Here is a 27,713-nt window from a genome sequence, read left to right as displayed (position 1 = left end):
TTTAGATACCTCCCTGTTGCTCCCCCACTAGAAATGAATGAAATTAATGTCATTTAGCATTTTGAAACTCTATACTACATTTCATTAAAAAACTATTATCAAGTATCTGCTCTTAGTGGAAAATTACTTTACTTCAGCAGAGCACAAATCTTGTACCCCCAGATTTGAAGTACTTTTTACTTCGATGTGAGAAATCTTCCATTAGTATGTAGCAAGTCTACTTGTATTCATTTGTAGTTTCAGTTGATTCTCTGAGCTGGAAAAGCATGAAGCAAGCATGGTCTGAAAAACATCAAAACAGTAAAAGCCACCACAGTCAGCCCTGTTACTGAATTTACCACCAGCTATTCAAACTGAACTGAGAAAATTCTCAGCCCTTGGGTGTAAAATTAAAGATGTGTGAACAAGAACCATTCAGCTTTTTTTTTTTCATAGAAATGCCTCCAATTATCAAATTAAATGCTTCATTCCTCAGAAAAAAAAATATGCAAGTAGGTAGAAGACTGAACCAGCTCATACTGATTTTTAGATATCTGACATTTTTGACTGTTACCCATAGTTGATCATGTTTGCCAAATTCGGGCACCTCCCATAAGAGAATCTAATAAGAGCTCTTTTCTCCTTGCTCCCAACAAAAATCAGCACATTTCACCAGGAACACTTCCGAATTCTCACTGATGCAGTTTGCAGATGAGAGAGGAAAATAATCACTTTTAAAAATTGGCCCCCCCCCCCCCCCCCCAATACAGTGTTGAGAACTTGAAGCAATTTCCAAAGGATCTTGATCTTTTTGTTCAAAAGCATTCAATCAACTCGGGATCTAATTTTTTACAATTTACTCCTTGGAACAGTTAATGTAGAGAGTGTCCTGTTTTGCTCCTTCCACAAGTGTGCATAGCTATCAATATTGGGACACAAATATATGCAAAAGAAAATTCAAAGTCCAGTGCTCCTTTGATCTTTGAAGCCACTGCTATCACGATAAAAAAGAACGATGCCAGTCTATCTTAAAAGGATGTTAGCGTTGGCAAAATGAATAGATATCCATTAAACTATCAATTGAGTCTGACCTGCCCATTTAAATGAAATCCCTTTTGGGACTGGACAGATCTGAAGCAGTGACTTAGAAGTGAAAAGCTACTTAAGAAACTCTGGAATTGTTTTGAATTCCAAACAGGGAGCATCTCACTTGTCTACAGACAATGTCATGACAAACTTGGAAACAAAATCATTGCAAAAACCAAAGAATGGACATGATAAATTACCTCAAATTCTTCACTCAAGTTTGCAATTCAAACGAAGAAAAGCATAGTGACTGCCTATAGACCTGCAGGTTACAGTTTAATACTTAAGGAAACGGTCAAGGAAGCATGCAGATTATGGACATTCCAATACTGTAAATCTAGTTAGATGTCAGTGAAACCTCTTTTCACCCACTCTCAACTCAGTTCACTTTATATCAGATAAAACACTTCTTTCATGTATTGATTTATTTCCAGTTTCTATAATCAGAACAAAGATTCTGCAAGAGCCTCGCTCAGAGAATACACATCATGTTTAAGACAGAGGAATACAAGCAAGAATCTTCCTTATTTACATGTTACCCACAAAATAAGAGTCCTAAGAACCCAGAGTCAAATCCCTATCAAACACTTAAATCTTATGACAACACAAAACATTTGGGACATGCACAATGCAGCTCTTTAAAGATTTTGAGTAGACCTGTTTGTGAACTATCTCTAGGTAAGCCCTCTGAGACAGGAGGGGAAAGCTAGAATGCAACTGACGGCAGCTTTGGCTAACTGTCTGGTGTTGCCAAACTTGAGAGAAAATTCAATGGCTTCAGCAGTGCCTAGGGGCTCTGGTCAGGCCAGACCAGTCTCAGTTCATGGCACTCTTAGAAGAGCTTCCAGCAATGAGGTCTCACACAGACCAATCTGGGCAACAAAAACAAATGCTAGCATGGGACATTAACACTATGTCCAGGACTTGAGATCTGAAGCAACAATTCACATCTGGCACTATTCCATCAATGGAATTTTACGTTCATTTTGAAACAAAGGTACAGTGTAGTGTATTTTAAAGCTGAAAAAGCTGAACCAGTCATTGCTCCCCAGTGTTAGAGAACACACTACCAGAAAATTGCTTCCTCCAGTCACACCATCTCCTCTCAGATGAGTGCAGAAGAGCCCTTCCACTTGGAGAAACCTACCATCTGCTCCTTCGGTGTGACACAGAAGGCTACAGGCTACCAAAAGGGCACTCCTACAAGGAGGTATCTTCCTTATATGCCATGAGAGAGAAAAGGAGAAGCAACTGTTACAGTGATTAAGAAAGATATTGCATACTTTTTTGGCAAGTATCTTATCAATGTAATAAGCCCACCGATGCTCTCCCTCATTTGTTTCTGATTTCAGTGCAATGTGCAGGCAGTTCACGCAGCTGAGCGAATGAACTGAGACAGAGCTCCTGAAGCTGAGCCTGTACTCAGGGAACACCACCCCAACACAGCAGAACTCTAGCTGCCAGTACAGCAAGAAAGGAGGAATCCCCACCAAGAACGCTCTTCAGCTGAGTGATTATGTAGGTTCTGAAGACAGCACACTCATATGTCACTGTACTACTCACAAATTGGCATGCAGAAATAATGCTTCATTTCAGGTGGCACAGATAAATTTTTTCTCACCTCACCTTCCCATGCAAACTTCATTACAATCTTTTGGTAACACCATAAAACTTCCATCACCATAACTTTTCCCTATGTTTGCCAAAACACTTCCCATTTTTCAACAGATCTCTATACTGCAGAAAAAAAGTCTTCTGTCTTCTCTGAGGTTCTAAACCAGGAGCAACTATCATTTCATGTAGACTGACCTTCACTATAAAATTGACCATTCAATGTCTTTTAGATGCCTCTGTATTTATTTTAATGGCTTATATTTGCCTGCAACATTCTTTCCAGAAAGCTGCTATCTGCAAATTGAAGCCTGAAGATACACAGAAACTACTGCTTCCCACAGTACTTTGTTCCAATGGGTAATCTGTCCTCACAGTTAAAAGCTCACACCCCATTTCTAACTTGAATTCATTTGGCTTCAGCTTCAAGTTCATTTTTATGCCCATCTGCTCAAGACATGAGACGCTTTATTACCTAGTATTTCCATTTCCATAAAGGACTTTGTACCACACAGGCAAGACACCTCTGATCCTCTTCGGATAAAACTCAACAGACTGAGCTCTTAAGTATTTCAAATTATAAAAACTGTCAGTCCAAAATTGCACTGTAATACTGCTAAAGCAAATGCATTGCATTTTGGAATAAAAAAAAAAAATTAAGATTATTCTTACTTTCTGGGATCTTGTGCATTGAAAAGCAGCAGTAAGAACTTTAGATTCAGAGTCAACTGCCAAAATATCACTTTTATGGTAGTGTTACAGCAGTATTTGGGCAGCAAGGGCTAGCATGATGTTTGGATACATGAGTATATGAACCCTGAATAGCAGTAGGGAAGCAAGTATGCTTCTGTAAATACTTTAAGTGTAGACACTAGAACTGAATGCAGATGGATGTGGAATACCAAGGATTTTCATGCAGGAGCATAATTAAAGGTTAAATGACAAGTATTACAGTGTGAAGCTTATGAAAAATTACTTATATGGGTTAGTGGATTACATAGGACTTGTTGAATGGATATAGGTAGTTATACATGACAAAGAAGCCTAATTGTAAAGGAAGAATAGGACTTTTCAACCTTGCTGAAAAAAAACATAGCAAGAAACAATGTCAGCATGTTGATATTAGGAAAAAACTATTCCAAGAGAAGATGCAATTTCCCTATAAAGAGGGTAATTAATAAGAAAACTGATTACCAAGAAAGATGAGCTAATCCTTACTTTATGTTTTTAAAGTCAGATTACATGTCCTTCTAAAAATACAATTAAATCCAGTTGCAGGATAAATACTATAGCCAAAAGGTTCACAAAAGTTTTATCCAACCTTAAAGAAAGAGTTTGTAAATCTTTCTGAGACAGGACACTGGGCTAAGAGAACATAAAAGGAAAGTATCACTTTATAACTACTTTGCCCTTACAGTACCCGCTAGGCATACAAACCTGGCCACTGTGAGAGACAGACTACCAACCCAGACAGACCTTTGGTCTGACCCAGTGTAGTCTTTCTTATGCTGTTCATCTCATTTCCTTCCGAGGTTACAAGGAAAAGAGGGCAGCTTTGCAAAACCCTGATCATCCTCATAATACTGGCAGCTCTGCTGTAAGACAATGAATACTCTAGGTCATACATGCAGGGCTCAGCAATACTTATTCTGATTACTGTCTGCAGGTATATGTATTTTGCATCTTTCTCCAACATAACAGGCTGTACCAATCCGTTTTCCACTTTTACCAATTCTTTGAGCTGGTACAAGAATTATCTTTTCCTGGTATGCCAGTTAACACATCTTTGTCAACTCACTGGAGTCACACTAACAGCCAGGCTTGCAGTTGGTTAAAAAATTAACCAATTAAGTTGGTTAATTTTACCCACATTAAAGTTGACAAGGATGTTGAAGGTTCCCTCTGTCTCCACAACATGTCTATGTCACCTGATTGAGGGCCAGCCATGCACCAGTCTCCAGGCACTGGTGACAGGTCAGCCTCCCTGCACTTGTCTATGGCACAGTTTGCCTTCTTAAGAATGAGACGCTTTGGTATAATTAAGAAATTATGTTCCCTATGCTGAATTCAATCTTTGTACTGGGTAAAAGTTAATGGCCTAAGATCATCTTGTCTTGCCTTCTGTATAGCAAGTGGCTCCTTATGCTTTATGCCTTAAGAAGCATTGCTGTAAAGTATTTTTCCCATATTTGATGGTACAAAAGCAGGATGTCTCAAGCACAAAACACAAACTGGAATAGAATGCAGGGGACAAAGATACAGTAATGCTGTATCACAATGAGAACAGAGGTTTGTCCTCCTTTGATAGTATCCTAACAGCCTATTAAAATATATTTTCTGAACAAATGACTGGTAGTGTCCTTCACTTTTACTTCACTGAAACGTTCTCTGGTTACAAAACTGTTCCTCAAGGCAACAAAGCAAAGTTCTTCTCCGCTTTACATAATTCCTTTTCGATATCCAGGCACACACGTTGTTTTTTGTAGCATCTTCTTTCTTTGGTGCAGAAGGGGTTACAAAAAAAAAAAAGGCACTCAATCACCCTTCTTGTTGCCCTTCCTCCAATTTCCCTTCTCATCCTCTGCCCACTGAGCAGGTCTCTGAAACATCCACAAAGTAACAGCATGAGGTTCTACAGTTTGAAGGACAGCACTAACCATCTCAATGTCATTATTCAGGAATGCTGGCAAGACACACCTCTGCATACCACAATCATGAAGCTAATCTATCATTCAGTAGCACTAGTCACAGCCTCTTATGAGTTTCTCTCCAGCGACTGTTTTGTTGCCTTCTTCACCCTTTACTGTACCTTACCTTAAAATCATAAATCCATCAGGCCAGAAGCTACATTCTTTTAATTCACACTTCTCCAGTACCTACCAAACTGGGCATTAAGCCTCCCTAGAGCTCACTGGAACTACTGGAAATTTGCAAAGAACAACTTCTAAATGTGCTCCTCCAAGATCTCAATTTCTCTTTCATGGAACATCCACCTTCTTCTCCCTGTACATAAATAAAGCCCTGTTTGCAAAAGTTTGTCATTATAAGACTGGTCTCTGTCATCTATGAAAAATCGTGGCAATTGCACGAAGTCCCCAGTGACAGGAAGGGGTACGTATCATGTCACCTTTCTAAAACGCCAGGAAGGAGGATGTGGGGAATGACAGGCTAGTCAGCCCTACCTCGATCCCTTGTAGCTTTATGGAGCAAGTTCTGGAAGCCAATTCCAGGTGCCCAAAGGACAAGAAGGTGACTAGGAACAGGCAGCCAGATTAAACAAGGGTAAATCATGCCTATGAACCCGACTGCCTTCTATGATGAAATGACAGGCTATGTGGATGTGTAGAGGGCAGTGGATGCTGTTTACATTGACTTCAGCAAGCCTCTTGATGCAGTCTCTCATAGCATCCTTATAGCCAAATGGGAGAGCTATGGACTGGATGCTGTCCATTAAGAAAGGTCAGTGAGAAATTGGCTGAACTGTCAGGCTCAAAGAGTAATGATCAATGGTTTGAAATCTGCGTGATGGCCAGTTACAAAAAGCATGCCTCAGAAGACAATATTGGGATCGATACTGTTCAGTGATCATTAGTGATATGGTGGAAAGAGACAGAACATATTCTCAACAAGATCAGAAATAATGGCATGTTGGGGAGGGGAACCACTGATATGCTGGAGGGTGGGGGTACCACCCAGAGGGACCTTGACAGATTGGAGGAATGAAAAGACAGAAACCTCATGACGTTCATGAATAGAATTAGAATAGAATTAAGAATAAGAATTGAAAAAACAGAACAGAACAGTTGGAGGGGACCTACAATGATCACCTAGTCCAACTGCCTGACCACCTCAGGACTGACCAAAAGTTAAAGCATATTATTAAGGGCATTGTCCAAATGCCTCTTATACACTGACAGGCTTGGGGCATCAACCACCTCTCCAGGAAGCCTGCTCCAGTGTTTGACCACCCTCTCTGTATATAAGTGTTTCCTAATGTCAAGTCTGAACCTCCCCTGGCACAGCTTTGAACCATTCTTATGCATCCTGTCACTAGATACCAGGGAGAAACGATCAGCACCTCCCTCTCCACTTCCCCTCCTCAGGAAGCTGTAGAGAGCAATGAGGTCACCTCAGTCTCCTTTTCTCCAAACTAGACAACCCCAGAGTCCTTAGCCACTCATCACAGGACCTGCCTTCCAGCCCTTTCACCAGCTTTGTTGCCCTACTCTGGATGCATTCAAGTACCTTAACACGCTTTTTTAAATTGTAGGGCCCAGAACTCCACACAGTACTCAAGGTGAGGCCGCACCAATGTGGAATACAGCAGGATAATCAACTCTTTTGACCAGCTGGTTATACTGTGTTTAATGCACCCCAGGATGCTGTTTGCCCTCCTGGCTGCCAGGCCACACTGCGAACTCACACTGAGACTGCCGTCGACCAGCACCCCCAGGTCCCTTTCTGCAGGGCTGATCTCCAGCTGCTCCTCTCCCACTTTATACTTGTGTCCAGCATTACTCCACCCCAGGCGCAGAATCTGGCATTTGTTCTTGTTAAATTTCATCCCATCAATCATAGCCCAATGCTCCAATCTATCTAGATCCCTCTGCAAGGCCTCTTGTCCCTTGAGAGGGTCAACAGCACCTCCCAGTTTAGTATCATCAGCAAACTTGCTAATGGTGCATTCAACTCCTGCATCCAAATCATTGATAAAATTATTGAACAGAACTGTCCCTAGAATTGAACCCTGAGGAACACTGCTCGTGACTGGTCACCAGCCAGATGTAGCCCCATTCACCACAACCCTTTCAGCCCTGCCATTCAGCCAGTTCTTCACCCAGCGCACCATGCACCTGCTCATCTCACAGTTGGATAACTTGTCCGGAAGGATGCTGTGAAGGACTTACAAAAAAGCTTTACTAAAATCCAGAAAAACTACATCCACCACCTTCTCTTCATCCCCTAGGTGGGTGACCTTATCATTGAAGGATATCAAATTAGCTAAACACGACTTTCCCTTTGTGAACCCATGTTGATTGTGCCTGACGATTGCATTGTCCTTTAAATGCCTTTCAATAGCACCCAGTATGATCTTCTCCATAATTTTTCCAGGTACTGAGGTTAGACTAAGAGGTTTGTAGCTTCCTGGGTCTTCCCTCATGCCCTTCTTGTAAATTGGAATAGCACTGGCTAGCTTCCAGTCAGCAGGGACCTTCTGACTCCCAAGACCTTTGGTAGGTAATTGAGAGGGGTCCTGCTGTAACATCCACTAGCTCTTTCAGTACTCTGGGATGAGTCCCATCCGGCCTCATGGACTTATGAGCATTCAACTGATACAACTGGTCCCTTACAATTTCAGTGTCCACAAATGGAAAGTCACTGTTCCCTGCAGTCATGGTCCTCCAACTCAGAGGACTGGGCAGCCCCAGGTCTGTCAGTATTATTGGAGACTGAGGCAAAAAAAGCATTGAATACCTCCACTTTTTCTTCATCCCAATTTCTCAGGTGACCATCTTCAACAAGTATCGGTCCAATGTTTTCCTTAGACCTCCTCTTGCTATTAACGTACTTCAAAAAGACTTTGCTGTCTGACACAACACTGGCCAGTTTCAACTCTAATTAAGCTTTGGTATTCCGTGTCTTCTCCCTGCATATGCAAACCACGGCTCTGTAATCTTCCTGCAAAGCCTGACCTTTCTTCCACAGATCATACAATTTCTTTTTCCTCTTGAGTTCCAAGAGGAGTTCACTGTTCAGCCAAATTGGTCTTCTGTGCTGCTTGCTTGACTTTCAACACAAAGGGATTGCCTGCTCTTGTGCTTTTAAAAGGTGGTTCTTAAAAACTGACCAGAATTCACATATCCCTAAGCCCTCAAAAGCAGATTCCCAGGGGACACTGCTAACTAGCTCACTGAGTAGCTTAAAGTTAACTCTCTTGAAATCGAGGGTAGCAACTCTGCTGACCATTTTTCTCATTACATCAAAAATTTTAAACTCAACCATTTCTTGATCCCTGTGGCCAAGACAGCCACTTACCATCGCATCTCCCACAAGTCCTTCTCTCTTCACAAATAACAAGTCTAGGAGGACATCTTTCCTAGTTGGCTCAGTGAGTACTTGTGACAAGAAATTATCTTCAACATACTCCAAGAATTTCCCAGACTTGCTTGTCACAACAGTATAGTATTCCCAGTTCATGTCTGGGAAGTTGAAGTCTCCCATAAGGACAAGGAGAGAAGACAACTGGAGAGAAGACAAACCTGGAAAAAGACTGGGAAGTCCTGATGGGCAAGAAGTGAAATATGAATGAGCTGTGTATCTTTGAAACAATAATCACATACTGGATTGCCTTAGTAGAAGCACAGCTACCAAATCAAGGCACGTTATTATTCCTTTCTACTCAAGCAATCCACATTTGAAGCACTGTGTCCTTCACTGCAAGTACCGTGTGAGTTCTAAGGAATCTGCCTTAGAGGAAAAGAGACAAAACAATGGACCTAGTTTATTCCTCTAAGAATGCTGCAGATATTCAAATCTGTATCAAGCTACTGAAGTCTGAAGATAAATTTTGATAAATACCCTGGAGTAACAAGATATATGATTCATTTAGCTTGTCTACCACCCAGAATAATCAAATTTGCTTGAGAACCTGACTGACCTGTAAATGCATTCTAACCTAGAAATAGGAAAGACATGGCAGCTGCAAGAACTTCAGTCTCCTGGCACTTCCAGAAAGTTGTCATTGCAGGAAGTATGACTTACCAAGACAAGGCTTGCCACAGTTACTCCACAGTACTGCCACAGGTACATTCAACCTTTAAAGGGATGGAAGACCTCCTAGGAGCTTACAACCTAAGTAAGGGCTTAACCAGATGAATAGTGCTACTGACCTCAATAGGAAAAATCTGATAAATTATCTTTCCCTGCCCCCAGAGAAAAAACATGTGAAGTCTGGCAACGCCCTGCCACCACAATGAGTGAGATGAAGGCTGTTGATTCCCTAACACCTCAAACATCTCTCTCAAAATTTTTAAAACCATCCTGACACCACAGGACAAACAGAACTACTCTGAACAATAATCAGAATGTAGCAAGATATATCAGAACTGGTTTTTAAAAAGGGAACACGAAGGCCAAAATTTAAAATTTCAGCTGAATGATCAGTAATCTAAGTCTGTTGAATAGACTCAAACCAAAAGAGGATGTGGAATATCCTTCATGAGATTAAAAACACTCAACTGCACAAACACTCTTTTAGGGAACCACTCCCTGTCACTGAAACAGCCTGCAAGTTAGGTTACAAGGCTTCCAATCCTAAAATTTATCTGCAGGTTGTCAGGAGAATGTGACCACCTTTCCCCTTCACTGTGTTCATGAGTACTAGATAGTCAAGCTACTACTTTTCAGGTTTATCTTCTCTTTGTATGTTCTAGATTACAGGCCCTTCAGTGCTGAGACTTCCTGTGCTACCTCTTAAACACCATTGCCCCAAACAACTACAAAATAAAGACAATCCAATGACTACTTTAAAACAGGAACATTCCTCTCTCCACAAAACCCTTACAGCTTGTCCCATAATCCAAACTGACCTCTATACTCCTTCAGCAAGGTAAAAAGTCTTTCCCTGTTCTAATTACTTCTAAGATGTACCACCACCAAAGGAAAAAAAAAAAAGGTTTTGAGAGATGACAGATCTGACAGTTTGCTTGGGCTGTGAAATATAAATCCAATTTAGATGTCTCCCCAAGAATAAGTAGGTATTAGGGGATCAGACAGGGACAGTGTGTCTGTAGTATAACTGTATAACTATTTGTCAATCGTGGTTTAGCGAGTCATTCAAGTTTTGGTTTTTGTATGTTACGACCATTTAACATTTTAATACAGGGTTAAATATAAATCAGTGCTTTATATCCTCACAATCAAATCTGTTCCTCAGGTATTTGATTTATACGGCAGAGCAGAACACTGCAAAACCACTAAAACCATGCAAATTTTGTTATCTACTTAAGAGTGCTAACTGCACCTCCACATTCAAAATGAATTTTACAAGCTTAAATGGTTCTGTCTGAAAGCTCTACCCATTGAGGAAAGCAAAAAGAGTTCTACGCATGCAAATATATCCTAATTTTAAAGGACTTAAGAAGCCATGAGGCCACCTGTTCCTTGACACATGCTATGCAGGTATATATTCTAAAAACATAGCCCAAAATAAGTTCCAGACAGAGTAATTCAAGAAAAGTAGAGTGGAGTGTGATCAAGAATTCAAGAAAAGAGAGGGAAAAAAATCACTATCCATATATTCTGCAACACAGAAGGTAACAGGGGGCAAAGTAGAAGTGCTATGAAGAGAATGTCTTTTGTGTATGCTGCAGAGTAAAGTACAATCATCAGTAAGTGGAGACACCTCCAGTAGATACAGCAGACAATACTTTCTGAAGGGAGGGAAAACATGAGACAGAAGTGGTCTAATCAATATCCAGAATGCTGTGAACTCAGGCGATACTTTACATGGCTTTTTTGTTCAATGGCATGTTAACTTCAACAGGAAGCGTCCTTTAGAAACACTAACAGTCATTTTTTAATTCATACACTGAGAAATGGAAGTTTTGTATATCCTCTACCATAGTCCAAGGATATTCAAGGGCCCAGGTTCCTTTCCAGGATGCCAGCTTGCACATTTATGTCCAAGTAGTTCTCCCAAATCCTTATCCCGTAGGAGATTTAGGAAAGAACATGCAATACACGAGCAAGACTAAAGACACTCGTAACAAGGGAGAATGAAAAGGTCTAATGGACCATGCTGCCAGTGAGCCAATGGCAATTTCTGAATGGACAAGCACCGTATTTGCTTCGCTAGAAGCAACATGATTTGAGTCCATTAGCACATGGCCTGAAAACATTCTGCTAATACAGAATTCAGGTTCCATGTTTCAACTTGTTTGCATTCCCCTCCTCATTCCCCAGCCAAGAAATCCTCCTGGCCTGGAAGAAAGCAGGGGGAGACTTTTGCCTCCCTGAGCGGCAGTGGGACTTTCACCCAAAAAATGTCAAATGCACAAACAAGCAACATGTCCAGGGGGTGAATAAAGATCTGAAAACCCAAAGGAATCTGTACATGACCCAGCACATATGAGCTGGCATCAGGGAAAGAGATGAATGCATAATAAATACAGCAATAGCAAGAACATTTTTAAAAGCCACTGCGGTCCCAACACTGATTACCTTTTTAAAACATAGATTCACAAGCATGATTTAGCTATGTGGGGCACGCAGATCAGTCTGGATGATGGCATGCATCACGCAGCAATACTGAAGATATCACTACTGCCAAACAAGATGTTTGGTAAAGACACACACCAGAGTCAAACACTTCCAAAATCCAGCAAGCTTTTATAGTTGCAATGCTTCTTTTTGGCTGAATCCAGGGCTCTTCTCTGGTGGCATTTTAAAAAAGTTACTGGAGGCAGCAATAGTGGCTTTCTCGGCTGCTGGTGTTTTCCCTGTCCACTCAGAGTTCTGGGATCTCAGGGATGGTGTTGCTGGTAGCTCTGACTCTGCTGCATCCATGTGGACAGATAAAGTTGCTGGAATATAAAATTGCAGGAAAGGGGGAACAGAGGAAGAGAGTAAGAAAGGGCAACAAAAAAAAAGTTAGAACAAGTGACTTCATGGCAAATGCCTCATATATATAATATCTTATATGAAGGTGTTATTTACTGAGTTCCTACGAGTTCCCCTGCCGAATTCCTTTGAAATACCGGTTCTTGATAGCATTAACACCTTTCCCCTAATGATTCTCACATTCCGAACTCCAAGTTCCCAGTCCACTAACTAGTTCCCTTAGTCAAAGTTCCTGTTGAAAATCAAGAGCTTTAGCTGTCCCATACTTAAACTGAATCAATTAATAATCATTCAGCTGAAGATATCTTCGTCTCTTCACAAAGACTCAATTAACCCTGTACCTGAGAATTTCAAGGTCTCTGAAGGCTTTGGAAATTTCAGGTTGCAAAGCTCAGTTAGAGACGAAAATGTACCTCTCCTCCTTACCCAGTAAAGGCAGTACCATGAAGCTCCACATATATCCAATACAGTAAATCAGCATATTATAACAAGAAGCTACTTGCTAAGCTAGGCTGGAATCCATTCTCATTTTCTCAGTACAACCACTGCTTCAAAATGGGACAGGCTATAATTAGCAAGAGAGATTTGCAGATCCATAGCTCAGCCCAACAGTCACCCAAATTTCCAGAAGGATTGTCAGAAACCTAGAGATATGGGAGTTTACTCCTATTCTCAGTATCCTGAATCACTCAATCCTCACAAGCAGAACAGGGCAGGATAAAAAAGAGTAATTGCCACAGGAGTCTTTGGGGCAACCAGAATTTTGAACAAGTAACTGCTTCAGTACGAAACACATCTCTTTTTCATGGTATTCTCACAACAGGTAATAGTTGTTTGTGTGTTTTTATTACAAGTTGTGTCTGCTGCTCTGTAGTGGATGAAGGATAAAGAGGCCATAACAAGCCTCAACTAGAGGACTGATTGCTTTGAAGTTTAAATAAAAAGCTGGTTCAGTGCTTGAGGTTCCACACTCAGTAGATCTGGAACCCCAACAATCCTGCTTCTGTACATCCAAAACAGTGAGTCATTTCCATTCAACCACAACAACACAGCTGATAACAGTACACTGCATATTTTCCCTCTAGCCCATCAACTTCCTCCATCTGAAGGTCATACGAAACATGCAAAAAAAAATATAAGTCAAAGCCCTTAAACTAATAATCACAACCAATACTACACTATGGGCCCCTCAATAGCAGCTTCCCCAGTCAGGCTCTCCATCTTTTCTCATAAAAAGAAAAAAAGCAAAGGACTGAAACAGGCTTCTTGCTGCTGAGTACCATCACACCATGACAAAGAGTGAATGCAGTAGCAAGAAATAGGAGAGGGAAAATTCACCAAATTGCTACTACTCATCAGACTGTTCTGTGATAAGCAGTTTCAGAGGCTGCTGACACCTTTTAGAAATTATTATTTTTCACAAGCTAAGTGTGAATACATGCCAAGACAGACAAAAATCTATTTATGCAGATTTTTACCCCAGACTCACTGTAATACCTAAATAGGATGCCAGTTACTGTGTGCACTGCTGCATATATAGGGGACTGGACCACATAAACAATAAAAACATCAATGTAAAGCTAGACAATTGTTCATTTCACAACCATCTATACTTGTGGCCTATTCTGACAAACAGAAGACAGACCTGACAGTCTTCATCAGATCCCTTTCAAACCAGAGAGTAACTACCACGAGAATAACATTTTACACAGTTATTTCTCAGACAAGTTTTTCTGTGCCACTGGGGACATTATTCCAGATCTATTGCACTGCAATGGAAAGTAACTAAACACAAGGACAATATCCATGCCTTTTGAAGCCCCCAAGTCTTAGCTCACTGAAAGTTCCAAGGATCTTTATCACTACAGACTTTCTTCTTCCCTAGGCACTGGCTGTTGGTCACTGAGTTGGACGAACTTCTGGTCTAATCCAGAACAGACAGTTTTACTTCCTCCAGATTTCCTTATTCTACTGTCAAACTACATCAGCCAGACTTTTGTTCTTATGCGGTGAAAGCCTTATGCTTTAGGACTCACACACTACTCAACTGAATGGTGTGAAAACTTTCATTTTCAATCTCTCTCAACATTTGCATAAGTTTGCCCAACTTAATTTTGATAACAGTCAATTCCTGAAGTGCAAATGAATTCTGAATTTTCTACCCACTTTTTGCTGCTCTCAACAGCCAGGCCTTTTTCCAAAATGTTATTCTTTAACAGCTATCTCAGTTATGGTATTTAGGCCAGTTAGCCTCCAAGGGCAGGCCTAATACCCAAAGTTTAATGCTGTAACAATACAGCAGAGACCCAGGCACTTCCGCTACAGTAACACGTTTTCTGATGTTCATACAAGGGTCTCTGACAAAAGATGCTTTACCAGAACCCATAAATACTCACATTCATGAAAGTACGGGAGAAGACATGGAATAAACTTGGTTTGCTTGGCTCCCAAATAAACATCTCTCTAGCTCCCCTCTCACATTCCTGCAGCTAGAAGGGAGATAGCATCCACATCTCATATGCCTTTTATTAGCATCTTCTGATTTCAGGCAAATTCAACTCAAAACTTTCTGTGGATGGTGGAGGGGGGAGGCGACAGGGGAAGATTTGTAGCTGCATGTTTAAGAAAGAAGCTAAATTCATCACAATGACAGGGGAGAGTGTTGGCAGAGATTTGAGCTATTTATTCTTTTAGGAAAATCCTATAAAGAATGACACGAGGAAGCCTCTATCTGCAGTCTTGTTCATCACACTGGTGAGGAGTCCGATAACAGATGTATGCAGTAGCGTGATTTAGTGCCGAGAGCTGGCCCCTGATGTGTATTAATACAGCGGCAAAGCGGAACGAGCCCCTCTTCATCACTCATCTCTATAAAAGAGGTGGAATCCGAGATGGCCCGATGTTCGGCAGAGCAAGCCCATTTGTTCTGCTGACTGATGGAGCCAGCTCAGGCTGTGTCCTTCACCTCCATGGGGCACTCAGGTTGGAAAAAAGGAGATCACTGAAGCAGGACCTGGTCAACAAGTGAGATGAGAGCAGTTGGACTCAGCTAAGGAGCTATTTAAAGGTGAAGAAATCCAGCACTCTGTGTGCCTGCAATGACAGGCATGGGCCTGTGTTCTGATTCACCTGTGTTTCACCTTTTGCAGTAGTAGTACAACACTACAAACATAAAAAGCCTCTGTAGTGAGAAAATGAGGCTGCCATGATTCCTCAGGTACAGGGGAACCCCAGTGTAAGTAGGGGCGAGTAGATGCGTGGCAAGGGAGAAAAATCTATATCTATTTCCCCAGTGTCTAACAAGCATAAGAGTCTTCAGTTAATTCTACATTATTGCAGAGTAATTAGGCATTAGTAATTCCACGGTCAGATCATCTTTGACAGATAATAGCAGATTTCAGAAGTTTCCAAGTTACATACCCAGGCTGTGCTCCTGCTGCAATTGGGAGACTGCTGTAGAAAGTCACCTAGGACACAGCTTCAGCTACGCAATCATAAAAGTTTTTCTGCAAGTCAGTATTGTAGCAAACCCTGCCCATAGTTGTTAACTTTGCTGGGGATATTTCTAAACAGGGTCTAAGGAAGCGATCTTTACCACTTCTGACCATTAAAGACCTTGCAGCACTTTTCTCTTGATGATCAGCACAAGCTTCTTGTCCAAATTCCAGTAACTACTTTCTCCTTCCTTATTTTGTAATACATTCTCTAATTTTCTCTCCCTCATCCCTAAAAAAAAAATTCCATTGCTGAGTTCCACTCCAGATACAGATTCAACTCTTCAAAAAGTGTTCACTATACAATTTGCCTAGTCAGGTAAGTACAATTTACATAAGATTTTGAAACATATAAGCATAGAAATAGAAGCTCTCCCTATAGAAAATGACCAGCAATGCAGTACAGAATACACTCTGAACCATAAATAAATGGCCAGGTAATGGGGCAGTGAGACACTAGGATTCATGCCAAGGAAACCTAGTATTCCAGAACTAAAATTCTGTGGCTTCAGATATATGGAGTTTACTAACCTTTTCACTACAGAAGTTTGAATATCCTAGCAGGGAATACTCAAAAGCCAAGAAAGAATAACCTAAATAAATAGTCAATAACAGATGACACTTTTGCTGAGCAACAGCTTATTTAATTAATGTTCTTTTCTTTTTTAATACAGAACCTTTCAGAGAGTCTGTAATCCAGATCTGTGGCCTGGAGAACTAGCACAATGTTCTTTCCTACTTCATTATTCTACTGTCTATCCACCAGCCCAAGGAAGAAATCTGAACTTCATTCCTCCTATTCATCATCAGTTCCTTTGGCCTTTCCTACTGTTTTCACATCACCATTATTCCTATCAACTTACCTACTGCCTTGTTACTGGATTACAACAACAGTTTTTTAATAAGCTAGTTGGAAGAACATGGGTTGCTTTATAGTAGGCAAAATACTTCAAGAGGGGGTAGGGTGAGAGGCCAGAAAGAAATCTCCTAAACCCCTATGTGTTCTGCAGATTAAAACTTTTTCAGATTCTGATGAGTAATCAGCCACTTTCTAGAAATATGCCACATGAAAGTAAACCAGCATTTTAATCACTACATCCCCAGAGCAAGAAAAAAAAAAGTTACTATTTTCATCCACAAGAGTAAGACAACTCCCAGGGAACAGGTGGTCTCACCCAGTGATGATACAAAAATTGCCAGATTTCTGCTCCTGTGAGTGTCTAGAAACACCCTGAAAAAGGGCACCAGAGCAACCAGCTAATGTCAGCCCAACACTGAAGGGACACACTGTGTATACTGATCACTTCCTTATTACCATGTACTGCATAATACAGGAAGGGTGGAAATAACACCTTATGAAGCGACAGATTATTACCCACTGTACAGTGAAGCACTGTAAGTTATATTAACTTACCATAGCTGCGTCATCAAAGATTTGTTTAGAAGGCAGCTTTTGATGCTATGCAAAAACACATAATATTTTCTCTCACATACGTTTCATTAGTTTCAAATCAAGGCAATGCTATTTTTGACTATTGTGACTCTGGCACTTTGCTCAAGAGGGACATGACTAGAAATGCTGCAACATAGATATCCAGGTTACCTGATATTGGGCTAGACATGGAGGCTGCAGCTGGCTTTCGTTTCCTTTTGATGTCCCTCGAACATGGTGGTCCCAGGTGTACATTTGCTTGCCTATAGAGAAATTAAAACAAATTAAATTATGTTCCAGTATCACCTTCCTGTAAGAACCTGGCCAATCACCCTCCAACTCCCACCTTCCCATCAGCTTCTTAACTAGTAGGCAGGACAAAACAAAAGCTTCTCAGGGAAGTTTTGCTAGCATTCTTCATTAATATACCATTATGCTCCCATTTCTTTTAAGAGCTCACACACATAAACTGCTCAGAAGAATAGTAATTTCTTAGCCTTTAAAGGATATGGTTGTGTATTAACTTTAAAATAACTCTTTGCATAAGCAAAGATGTGATCAAGCAGTGATATGACACATGTCCTACCATTACTTCTATACAAGCATAACAAATGTCTGCAAGATTGCTCTTTAAAGATATTGCATGATATTTTCTCCCTTATTCAGAAATTATTTTGCAACTTATTTAGTAGTGTAGAGTCATCTTAGAATGTACCTATATTCCAGATGTCCATGCATATTGTTTCCACTACAGTAGTAAGTTCATAAAGTTAGGAATGCAAAACTGTCTCATGCATTTTCAAAATTATGATTTCCTTATCAAAGTGCTGTGAAAACAGCTGAATCTGGCTTATGGTAATACAGTCTTGCTGCACCTGCAAACTGGCTGAAAGGCATAATCTGTCCTGGTCATATCATCTATTAAGTCTGAAGCCTACTGATGACCACTTCAGTTTAACCATTTGCCAATTAAGAAGAAAACTGCATTATTGGGACTGACTTGAACTGAGCAGTCCTCCAAGTTCCAGACATAGGAAGAAGAGAAGTTTAATTCAGAAAGACAGTCTTGGCAGCAGACCAGAGAACTTTCTCAAATACAATCCATAAGGAATACAAATGCATAATTTAACAATGACATTGGGTTCAAATCCCTGCTTTGTCTGAGATAACAGAGTTTCTTTGGCAAGTTCCTTGGTCACTCTCTGCATCAGATCTGATGTGCAAAATGCAGAACTACAGCACAAATAAAATCCATTAAAGATTGTAAGGTGCTTACATGGTGTAAAGATTGGAACCATATAAATTTTCATGATTAAGTGATGGAAAGCCTCTGTGTCTTTAAAGCTTGTTAGTTTGATTTTTAAAAAATCCTGAAAGTTTAACAACCACATTTATCAAGTACTGAAAACTTTTACAGATAACAAAAGGAAAAGTTCATGGCTTCATGTTTCCAGGCCAAATCTATTTAAAAAAGAAAAAAAGCATATTTATAATATATACAATTTTAGACACTGAATTCATGCAAAACCAAAGTGTGCTGTTGTAGCTATACAGAACAGTGTAGGGAGCACAAAAAATCTCCTATACCAGCCAAGACTATAGATTGTTGGAATGCTGCTAGGTCTACCTACTTACTTGTAACAAATGCCCAACCACAAAATAAGAAAGAAATATCTACCATTCTGTCTTCTCAACTAAAATTCAAAAGTTCTACAGGAAGTCTACAAGATCTGTCATCTAAATCTGACATTAAGGAATAGTTTCAAAAATCTTTAAATTGTGCTAAGTTTCACTGACAGCCAATTTTTCAAATCTGGGAATGCATATTAATACAACCAGACAAAGAAGTCTCCTGAAAACATGAACTAAAGGCTTTTGAAAATACCAGCACACCTATAGACTCCGTATTCAAATTTTGTGTTTGTACGCATAAGTGACTAACCTCTAAATGACTACCCGTATGCTAAAAACTGCTTTTGTACATGATTATGATAGTGGCTATATAGTATTTTAGCACAGTTCTACCATGTATTCGGAAACATATTGGCACACATAGCCCAAGGAAAAGATAGTTTCAATCAAGTGGAACTTCAGGTTTTTATTTTGCGTCAGTGACAGTATTAGATTACTAACTAGATGACTATGCAATTACATATAATAATCCAACTCATTTTATCACATAGTAAGATTCCCTTTTTAATTTTATGAACTTACACCAATGTTAACCAGCTGATCCTTGGTGGAGAATCACTACAGACTAGGAAAGAAGTATGCACTATCATTCCCAAGAGACTTTATGCAATTTTCCCCAGTTCACAAATGTTACAGTTGGATTTTGAATAAGGGCTCCTGGCTCTCAGCTCCATGCTCAAACCACATCTACCCTTACCTCACAATTACACAGGGGGTAAAAAAAAGAAAAATGAAAACAGAATATGAGAATCCTAAAATACCTTCTTGTAGTGAAAGTAAAAGCAAATCATACTACAGCTGGAGACTAATAGCAGGACGCTGCATCTAGCAGCCCTGCCTCTAACAGACAAAGGCTCAGAGGTCATAAATTGTCTCTGTAACATGTATTTCATTCAGGTTTATCCCTTATTGATCACCCACACTTCAGTTAGTAAATCAGGAACCTATTGATTACTCACGGCTTCGACCGACCTGGTGGTAAAAGTGTCAGTTTCAAGTGGCTGGTGCACTTTACGGGCACCATAAATCTGCATACAGGGAATCTCCAGGTGGTAGGTACCTTGGGAGAGAGAGGAGCAGAAGAATGCATGCAGGGATGGTAGTCCTCATTAAGACATGGACAGAAAGGGTGTGTGAGGTATAATTTATGAAATACGCATTTTTTGGTAGATACCACACTTTTCAATCTAAATTTCTAATCACTAGCTTGCATACAGGTGCTGTATTGGTAAGAAAATAGAATTGGTGAATCACAGTTTAACAGCAGACTCCTAGAAACACCACCACCAGGAAAGTCAGGTCATGGGTATGCACAGCACACAACATTGCAGTGGACAAGCTGAACTATAAATAGTGAAAATTTCACTGACAGGCTGCAACCATGAATTAGTTTTTCTGCCAAAGTTGATTTTTAACAACTCTTCTGAACAGTTTTTTAAACTGCGAAGTAGAATAGAACAGGGCTGAGAGGAAAACGTGACAGAAAAAGCACATTCATGCATTGTCACAAGCCCCTCTGTGAAGAAGTCTGAGGCACAGAGCTTTGTGGGATGAAAGACCTGGGCCTAAACTGAGAAACTAGAATGGTACTTACTCTGTCCTTAATGGCTTTCAATCTCTTCTGCTAGGCTCCTATACTTCCTTCAATGTTGCACAAACAGTAATGAGAAAATAACTGCCTGGTTATTTTTGGACTATGGCTGGTTGATCACAAGAAAAAAACAAAGTCACAGTGCTCAGTCACAGTTGGATCTGCTAGGTGACCAGAGATTAATGTGAAAACCTAGTTTACAGTCTAGAGAGGACTGAAATTCTAACCTAGGAAGAGAAAAAGCAGAACACACCTGGAGAGACAAAGCAGGATCCAAAGTGCAGCTACACTGATGGCCGTAATACATCCAACTCACACTGCAGCCTCTCACTGCCAGGAGTTAGTGAATGAAAAATTACATATCTATAGAAAAAAATAGGTTTATATGAAAAAAGTCTACAGTGTCTTTCTGACAGTGATGTTTGGGGTTGGTTTTTTTTTTAATCACAAGCTAAAGGAATTATCCAGCAAATATGGATTTACCTTTTGTTCTTAACATAGTACTTAAGGTACCTGAATCTGCATGCAGGTCACGCTGGAGAAAAAGCGGGCTTTGCTATGCAGAAAGCTGAAATTCATTGCCATCTCTAATGTGCCAGAAGTAATGCTTCCTTTCTTTTCTCTTCCACATATTTATCCTATGACTTTATTTATATAATTTTTTAAAATTAACTGTAATTGCATACACTGGAGTCCTATCTCACTCCTACAGTTCAAGGTGACCATGTGCTGGGCCATATGGTCACAGGAGCTTGCCACTATTTTACATCTACCACAGGGTTTCAAAAGAAAATTAGGATTGGCAGTACAACCTGTGGGAGACAATACAGAGCACAAGCAGACACCAGCCCACAAAGAACCTTACTGAACAGCATCAGGCCCCTGAAACTTTCACTATCTGTGAAGAAAAGTCTAGATTGTAAAGTGATGTCCACTCTCTCAAAACCCAGGGTAAAAAACACCTCAAACTCACAATGGACGTCTCTGAGAAGACTCTACAGAGCTAATTGTGAGAGTCTGTGGCCTTCTTGGAGGCAGGAGGCACATTGCACACTTGGGGGTATATGCCTCTCACTGTAATCTCACATCATCCAGCTTCTCTGCTAACAATCTTTATTCTAACTCTACCCTTACAGGAAGCAAAGCACTTGGATTATGTAGTGAAAGTGAGAGACAGCCATTAATCTACTGTCATACAAACAAGGCATGCTATTATCCTCATGTTAAAGTAAATGTTCAACAGAGATAGCCTTCTAACAAGGACACTGCTACTGAAACTCCACACAACCCAGCTGTTGCTGTTGTGATGCTATATTCCCAGCAAACATAGGCCAAATAAAAGTCTCTTTCTCTAAGCCCTGAGGTGTTACCTGAGGCTGTTGATGGTGGCTTCACAAAATTAATAGTAAAAGCAGAGTTCTTCCTCCTCTTTGACTATAGAGCCAGCTGGGCACCAAAGTCTGATCTGCACATAACACGTGTAAATCAATATAAGTTGCTCATCCAGTCTGCACGCAAAGTTCCCCTGCATGCAAGTGGTTCTTGCTATCACATCACACTGTAGATATTTTCTGTGCATAGCAGAGTCTCCTCTGCCCTGCACAGCCTCATGGGAGAGCTTCTAGAGCACATTTTCAGATTCCAAAATCACTAACAGGTCAGCTCACCTCCTAAATCATCCGAAATCCCACAGGTCTTCATCCAGCAGCAGTCTGTTCCCCAAGTAAGCATTCTAATGCTGTAGCAATTCCATTCCTAAAAGTCTGTGTGGCAAATGCAAGTGAACACATTTTCTTGTAGTTTTCCATGTAAGCATTCTAAGCAGAGACGATGCAATCCCATATACTATGTTCTCTATTTTCATACTGAATCACATGATATCTGTGCCAGAAAGAGTCCTAATATTTGCCAGACCTGCTGAGTATACGGATTTGATAAAAGCAAAATGCTTTATAGGCAAAGAAAGCAACAGCAAGTAAACAAAATTCTGAAGCCAAGGGGAATTTATTTTTCACTCCAGAGAATTAGGATTCACCAAAATGGGAGCATTAGGCCTCAGACAACTGCATGTGACACTAGGTTGATAGCTGCGTTCATTGCATGCCTGTCAGAAGAATTCAGTTATATCCCCAACTGGAATATTAGCCAGACTTCAGCAAAGGAAGACATGAAAGTGCTCCAGCTAAATGGAAAAAGATTTTTAAAAAGAACAGGGAGAAAGATGCCTAAAGCAGTTGACAGCAGACATTTTTACATAAAGACAATTCCAGGAAGATGAAGATGTGTGGACAGGTTGCGTGGAATGAACTGGATACTGTCCTGGTCAAGTGAGAAAGCATGAAATTGTGAACATCCATTCACTCCTTCAGCTGCCTCAGGAAAGGCTTGACATTGCGGGCAATCCCTGTACTTCCACATGCTTGGGTAAGAGGCAGAAATGTCAGGATGTCTGCACAGATACAGAAGAACAAGATTTACTTTGACGAGCATATTTCTAGAGCTAGAACTAGAATTAGAAACATTCAAGCCTTTTCACTCTAACAGCACCACCAAATCCAGGGTTCAGAGCAACTGGCAGTTTCAAGGAGATGATCACTCACCCCTTTAGAACTTTATCCCGTGTTCCAGGCAAGATGAGACACTTGCTTCTAAACCTAATTAAACTCTAGGTTTACGGTTAATATTAACTGAGAGTACATGCAAAACGATTTTCTTCAATTCATCTGTACTGTTCAGAGGTCTCTCTAACATTATTCTTCAAATCTCCACCTTCATCATCTACTTGCCATCTGAGGTCCACTTTTCCTATGACCTCCAGTGAGAACATTTAATTGAGTTTTTCACCCATAACCCTATTTTCAAGGCTAGGCAAACAATAAATGGCATTAGGGACAATTTATCTTCTACCTTCCTCTCTTATTCTGCCTGCTATTCAAACTCAAATTGAAGAGAACATTGGCTCTAGGCTCTTCTTACACTGCCTCAAGGGAATAACATTCCACCAACCAACAACCTATGATGTCTTCCCACTGACAGAGCCATTGAATAACCAAAAATCTAATAAGATACTCCACTTGAGCCTGTACAAAATCCTCTTAAGTAGGAGTTCAAGAAGAAAATTCTGTTAAGACCACTCCTTCCTCCCAGAAAGGCAAATGGGCAGAGGAGAAAGCAGGGAAAGATCATTTAGGCTGTCCACGCAAGTCTCTACTTGCTTGCTTTTAACAGCCTGCATCATGAAGCCGAAACCTTAACAGACAAGACATGATTAGCAAACGCTTTGTGCTCTTAAAGGAGAGTAATTATAGGCATGTGAAAAAAGGAAGAGATCCCTGAGGTACTCTTCCTTGCATGCCTCCCGAGAGGCAGCAGGGCCATTAAAAATTCCATGATGAAGAGGAAAAACAGCCTGGGAACAGCCAGGAGGCAATACAGCAAATTAATACACCAGCCGTCCCTTGGGAGGACTGCAAGAAAGCAGGAAACTCTCCTCACTTCACAAAATAAAATTATACCACTAATGATAACAGTCACCACACACACAAAACTGCTTCTAATGATGGGTGTGAAATTCCCAGTGCTGTGCACACACTTTGAATGAAATCTCTTCTCATCACAGACATAAAGCAAGAAAGGTAATCTTGGTAGCGTACAATTTATACAGCCTTTCAAATAACACTTCCCAAGGAACCCTCCACATAGAACCTCCTCCTTGACACTGAAAAGCCTTTCTTGAACACCCCCAATTGTGCTCAGTATTCTGGCCTTCAGCTCTTCTTAAACGAAGAACTGGGTTACCAGTATCCAGATGAACTGCACCAAAATCCACCACTGAGACAAAGAAAACATTTCCATGGGAGAGAAAAGACTCTGCCTGGTAACTATACTCCATTGGACACATTCGTGATAGCAGAAACCAAGCAGAGAGAGGTAATTTTGTATGGCATGGTGGGCATCAGGTTGAAGAAACTGGATGTCCACAACATCAAGACAATTTCTTCTCTAATACATTTCATATCGTTCTCAGGGGATTAGCTTTCCCACACACACACCATTCTGACAAATTTCCAAGCAGAGTTTCTCCAGGACGAGATGCAAGCTGTTAGGAGCTTACTAAAGCACAAACTACTGGAACTGACTCCATCCACAGCAAAAGAGGAAGATGATAACTGGGGCAATGGCTGAACAGCATTTACAGTGATCACCTGAACCTCCTGTAAGAAAATGGACTACTAATAGGCTTGGCTCTTGAAGCACCTAAAAGAACAACTATTGTCAAGAAAACACTTCTGTGAAGGAACAATCTCCTTCTGAGCCCCTGGCAGCATCTTTACATAAAGCAAGCACCTTGCACCAGAGAGTTCACTCCTTGCCACCTATATGGGGCGACATAACACATTCATTCTTTCCATATTTCTTTCTCCTATAAAGATTCGTCAGCACATTTCACACTAAAATAGGAAGTACTTTCTCAAACTACAGGCACTTAAGAACACAGCTGCCTCTGGGATGGGACAACTCTGCCAACATTCAGTAACAATTCACCAGACATTATATTTGTCACTGGACACTGGTCACCTGTTCATTAGAGGAAGGTACCAAGCATATATTCATTGGTTAACTAGACTACATATTCAGCAAAACCAAGCTAACATGATCCCTCCGGGTTTAGAAATCTCTTGTCATAACCAGTAGCTTTGGAAAGGGCCTTCACTGATAATCATAAAAGTAGAGACTTTGCCTTGTTTGAATTTGAGCAGGATTTGTCTACCTCTCCTTTCTAGAAGACAAACTTCTGTAGACCACTAAGTAAAACACTCAAGGCACAAGAAAGGTTATCCTAGCTGTAAATGAAGAGACCAATCGATCTTCTTGTTTCATGGCCCCAAAACATCTCCACAGTGGAGCAAAAGCACAGAAAGGAACCAATTTGCTGACGCACAATCTTCTGAATTCTTTTTATTCTCATCCAATTGAATGTGTAAGAGCTTATTTCTTCCTCCCTCCCCCTTTCCAGCTTTAATATGCTGGCTACAGCAGCATGAGGTCATGGTGCGACATCACAAAATTCCCTGCAGAAGCCAGTGGGAGGAGAGGCTTTCCTGGGTGGGTGCCAAGCTTTCGTTCAGACACATAAAACCTCAGTACATTTTTCATGCTCTATTTGCTAATTAACAAGGGAAAGAAAGCCATGAAGCTGAAAGTCCAGACGTTTCCTTCAGATTTGGTCCTTCATACAAGCACATACGCAGAATTGTGTCCCAAGCAAGGCTTTGTCTCCGTGCACAAGGAAATTGCTCAAGGGCACCTTACCTTTAGACAGTCACCTGCAGCACAAGAACAGGAGTCACCTCCAAGGCCAACACTTGAATTTAATTTAGGATTAGTCAGCAGAAGGTGCCTGAATAGCATATTAACCCCAACTATGCAGACTCAAATATACCTCAACGTTTGGCCAGACCAAATCTAAATTTTAGCTATAGCAACACAGAGAGATATCAAGCTATTAGAGGTCTCAGGTGAGTTCTGAATCTGCTCAGAGGGTCTATTTTAGGCACCCAGGATACCAAAATGCCTCAGCATGTCACCCACATGAGCTTGTCAGCACCTTCCCTCTCATCTTGTTCCAATTTTAATAGTGGGCAACAACACTATGCCCATTTGTACCTATATAACAGACTCGCAGCAACTCACTACACAATCCAGAACAGATTTCTAAAAGCATAGTATGTTCTGCCTGTCTGTCATACACTGTTTCATATACTCTAAGCACTTAGTGTATTTAGACTCTCAAATAATCTGTATCAGTATGTTTTATGCTAGGTTTGAACACAGGCCTCCTAGGACTTCCAGGTCCATGATTATTGTTCAGACCACATAGTACTACTGAAGACAACCATGGGAGGGAAGTGAGACAACCCCAACAGAGCAGAGCAAGGGAGTTACCTGGCAGTGCAGTGTGCTGGTGAGCATCTTCGGTGGGAAGCATCAGCAAGCACATCCAGAGAGTACAGAGGAGATAATGGATTGAACTGGAAAGTCAAGAGATTTTATTTAAGCAAAGCGTTAAAAGAAATAGTCTCCAGATACAACTGCTCAGATCTATTCCTTATAGTTGTTCACACAGTATAAGGAGACCTTTCCAACACATCAAGGGGTGAGACTAGGTGAGAACTGACTCTAACTTCAGACAAAAGGCTAGCACGGGGTGCAACAGCAAATCTCATAACCATCTTCTCACAACAGACAGCCTTATAAGCACGCTCCCCTTTTCAACTTGCATTATTAAAAATGCTGGTTGACTAAGAGCATGCTCAAAGTGGTCTACTGCTGCATGCCATGAGCAAAAAGCCTGCCTCCCTTTCAGGAAGCCTCCTGTCTACCTTCACGTTGTAGAGAGAAAAGTCACTGTTATGAATGGTGCAAGCACAAAACTTCCCACAGAGCAGTTCCAATATTCCCTATGGTCGTATGTATCACTGAAACAGACCTCTAGAAGACTCATGCCCATCAGCTTCAGTTCACAATGAGCTCCCAACTCATTCCACAGCAAGTGAGCTGCTCCCCCCGCTCCCAACCCGCCTCATAAGCTTTCCTTGCAAACTGCTTAAAACAAATTTCTGAAACACTGCATGGTCAGTCTAATCTCAGATCCTTTGTTAGATATACACTAGACAAATCCTGAAGGCATCAACCTGTGCAAGACAGCTTGTTGTAGAAGACGCAACTCTTAAGATTTTTTTAAAGGTCAGGACAGAAATGGAATAATCTAGTCAATCAATGCATGGAGCAAACTTTGCTCAATATGCAAATAGAAAGTTTAGACTGGTAGCTTCTCTGGGGTACCTGCATTACACTTCCGTTCAGCATCTCCTCTTTATTTATAATTCACACCACAAGCAGGAAATTCAATTCCCTCTGCTTTGCAAAGTGCTACACCAATCTCCAGAATACTTTTCTTGTATTATTAGTATTAATGATGCATTTTTAAATATGGACAAATGAATAATCCACAGCTGTAGCAGGACTCATCATAAAAGCTATCTGCAACTCTAGAACACAGTACTAGGCCTTTGCCTTCAACCTTTCTGAGAAAGAAGAGGCATGATGCACCACAAAGCTGGGGAGCTCCTCCTTAAGCTGGACTGTTAGTTTACTGTCAGTGAAGTAACACTGCAGCTGCACAGTAGGGGAGACTCACCAGTAA

At 40.8% G+C, this 27,713-nt stretch overlaps 1 protein-coding gene across 9 annotated transcripts in view; it reads right to left on the bottom strand.

Moving 5' to 3' along the window:
- Window positions 1-8,261: 8,261 nt before the first annotated feature.
- Window positions 8,262-27,713, bottom strand: part of GPATCH2L (G patch domain containing 2-like) — a 35,331-nt gene continuing 15,879 nt past the window's right edge. For 3 of the 9 annotated variants that reach the window (XM_010583732.1, XM_010583733.1, XM_010583731.1), the window contains 3 exons: window positions 26,453-26,538; window positions 17,395-17,486; window positions 8,262-12,260 (listed from right to left, as the gene is read on the bottom strand). In XM_010583732.1, coding sequence (XP_010582034.1) covers window positions 12,067-12,260; window positions 17,395-17,486; window positions 26,453-26,538 — 372 coding nt within the window. In that variant the 3' untranslated portion in view covers window positions 8,262-12,066. Of the gene's footprint in view, window positions 12,261-17,394; window positions 17,487-19,887; window positions 19,976-22,173; window positions 22,270-22,728; window positions 22,956-26,452; window positions 26,539-27,713 lie in introns of those variants that run through there. The other 6 variants (XM_010583739.1, XM_010583738.1, XM_010583737.1 and 3 more) reach the window with 5 other exon arrangements.

This window comes from Haliaeetus leucocephalus, unplaced genomic scaffold (assembly GCF_000737465.1).
Source record: "Haliaeetus leucocephalus isolate CR32 unplaced genomic scaffold, Haliaeetus_leucocephalus-4.0 Scaffold932, whole genome shotgun sequence".
NCBI lineage: Eukaryota > Metazoa > Chordata > Aves > Accipitriformes > Accipitridae > Haliaeetus > Haliaeetus leucocephalus.
This window is presented reverse-complemented; position numbering and strand designations above follow the sequence as displayed.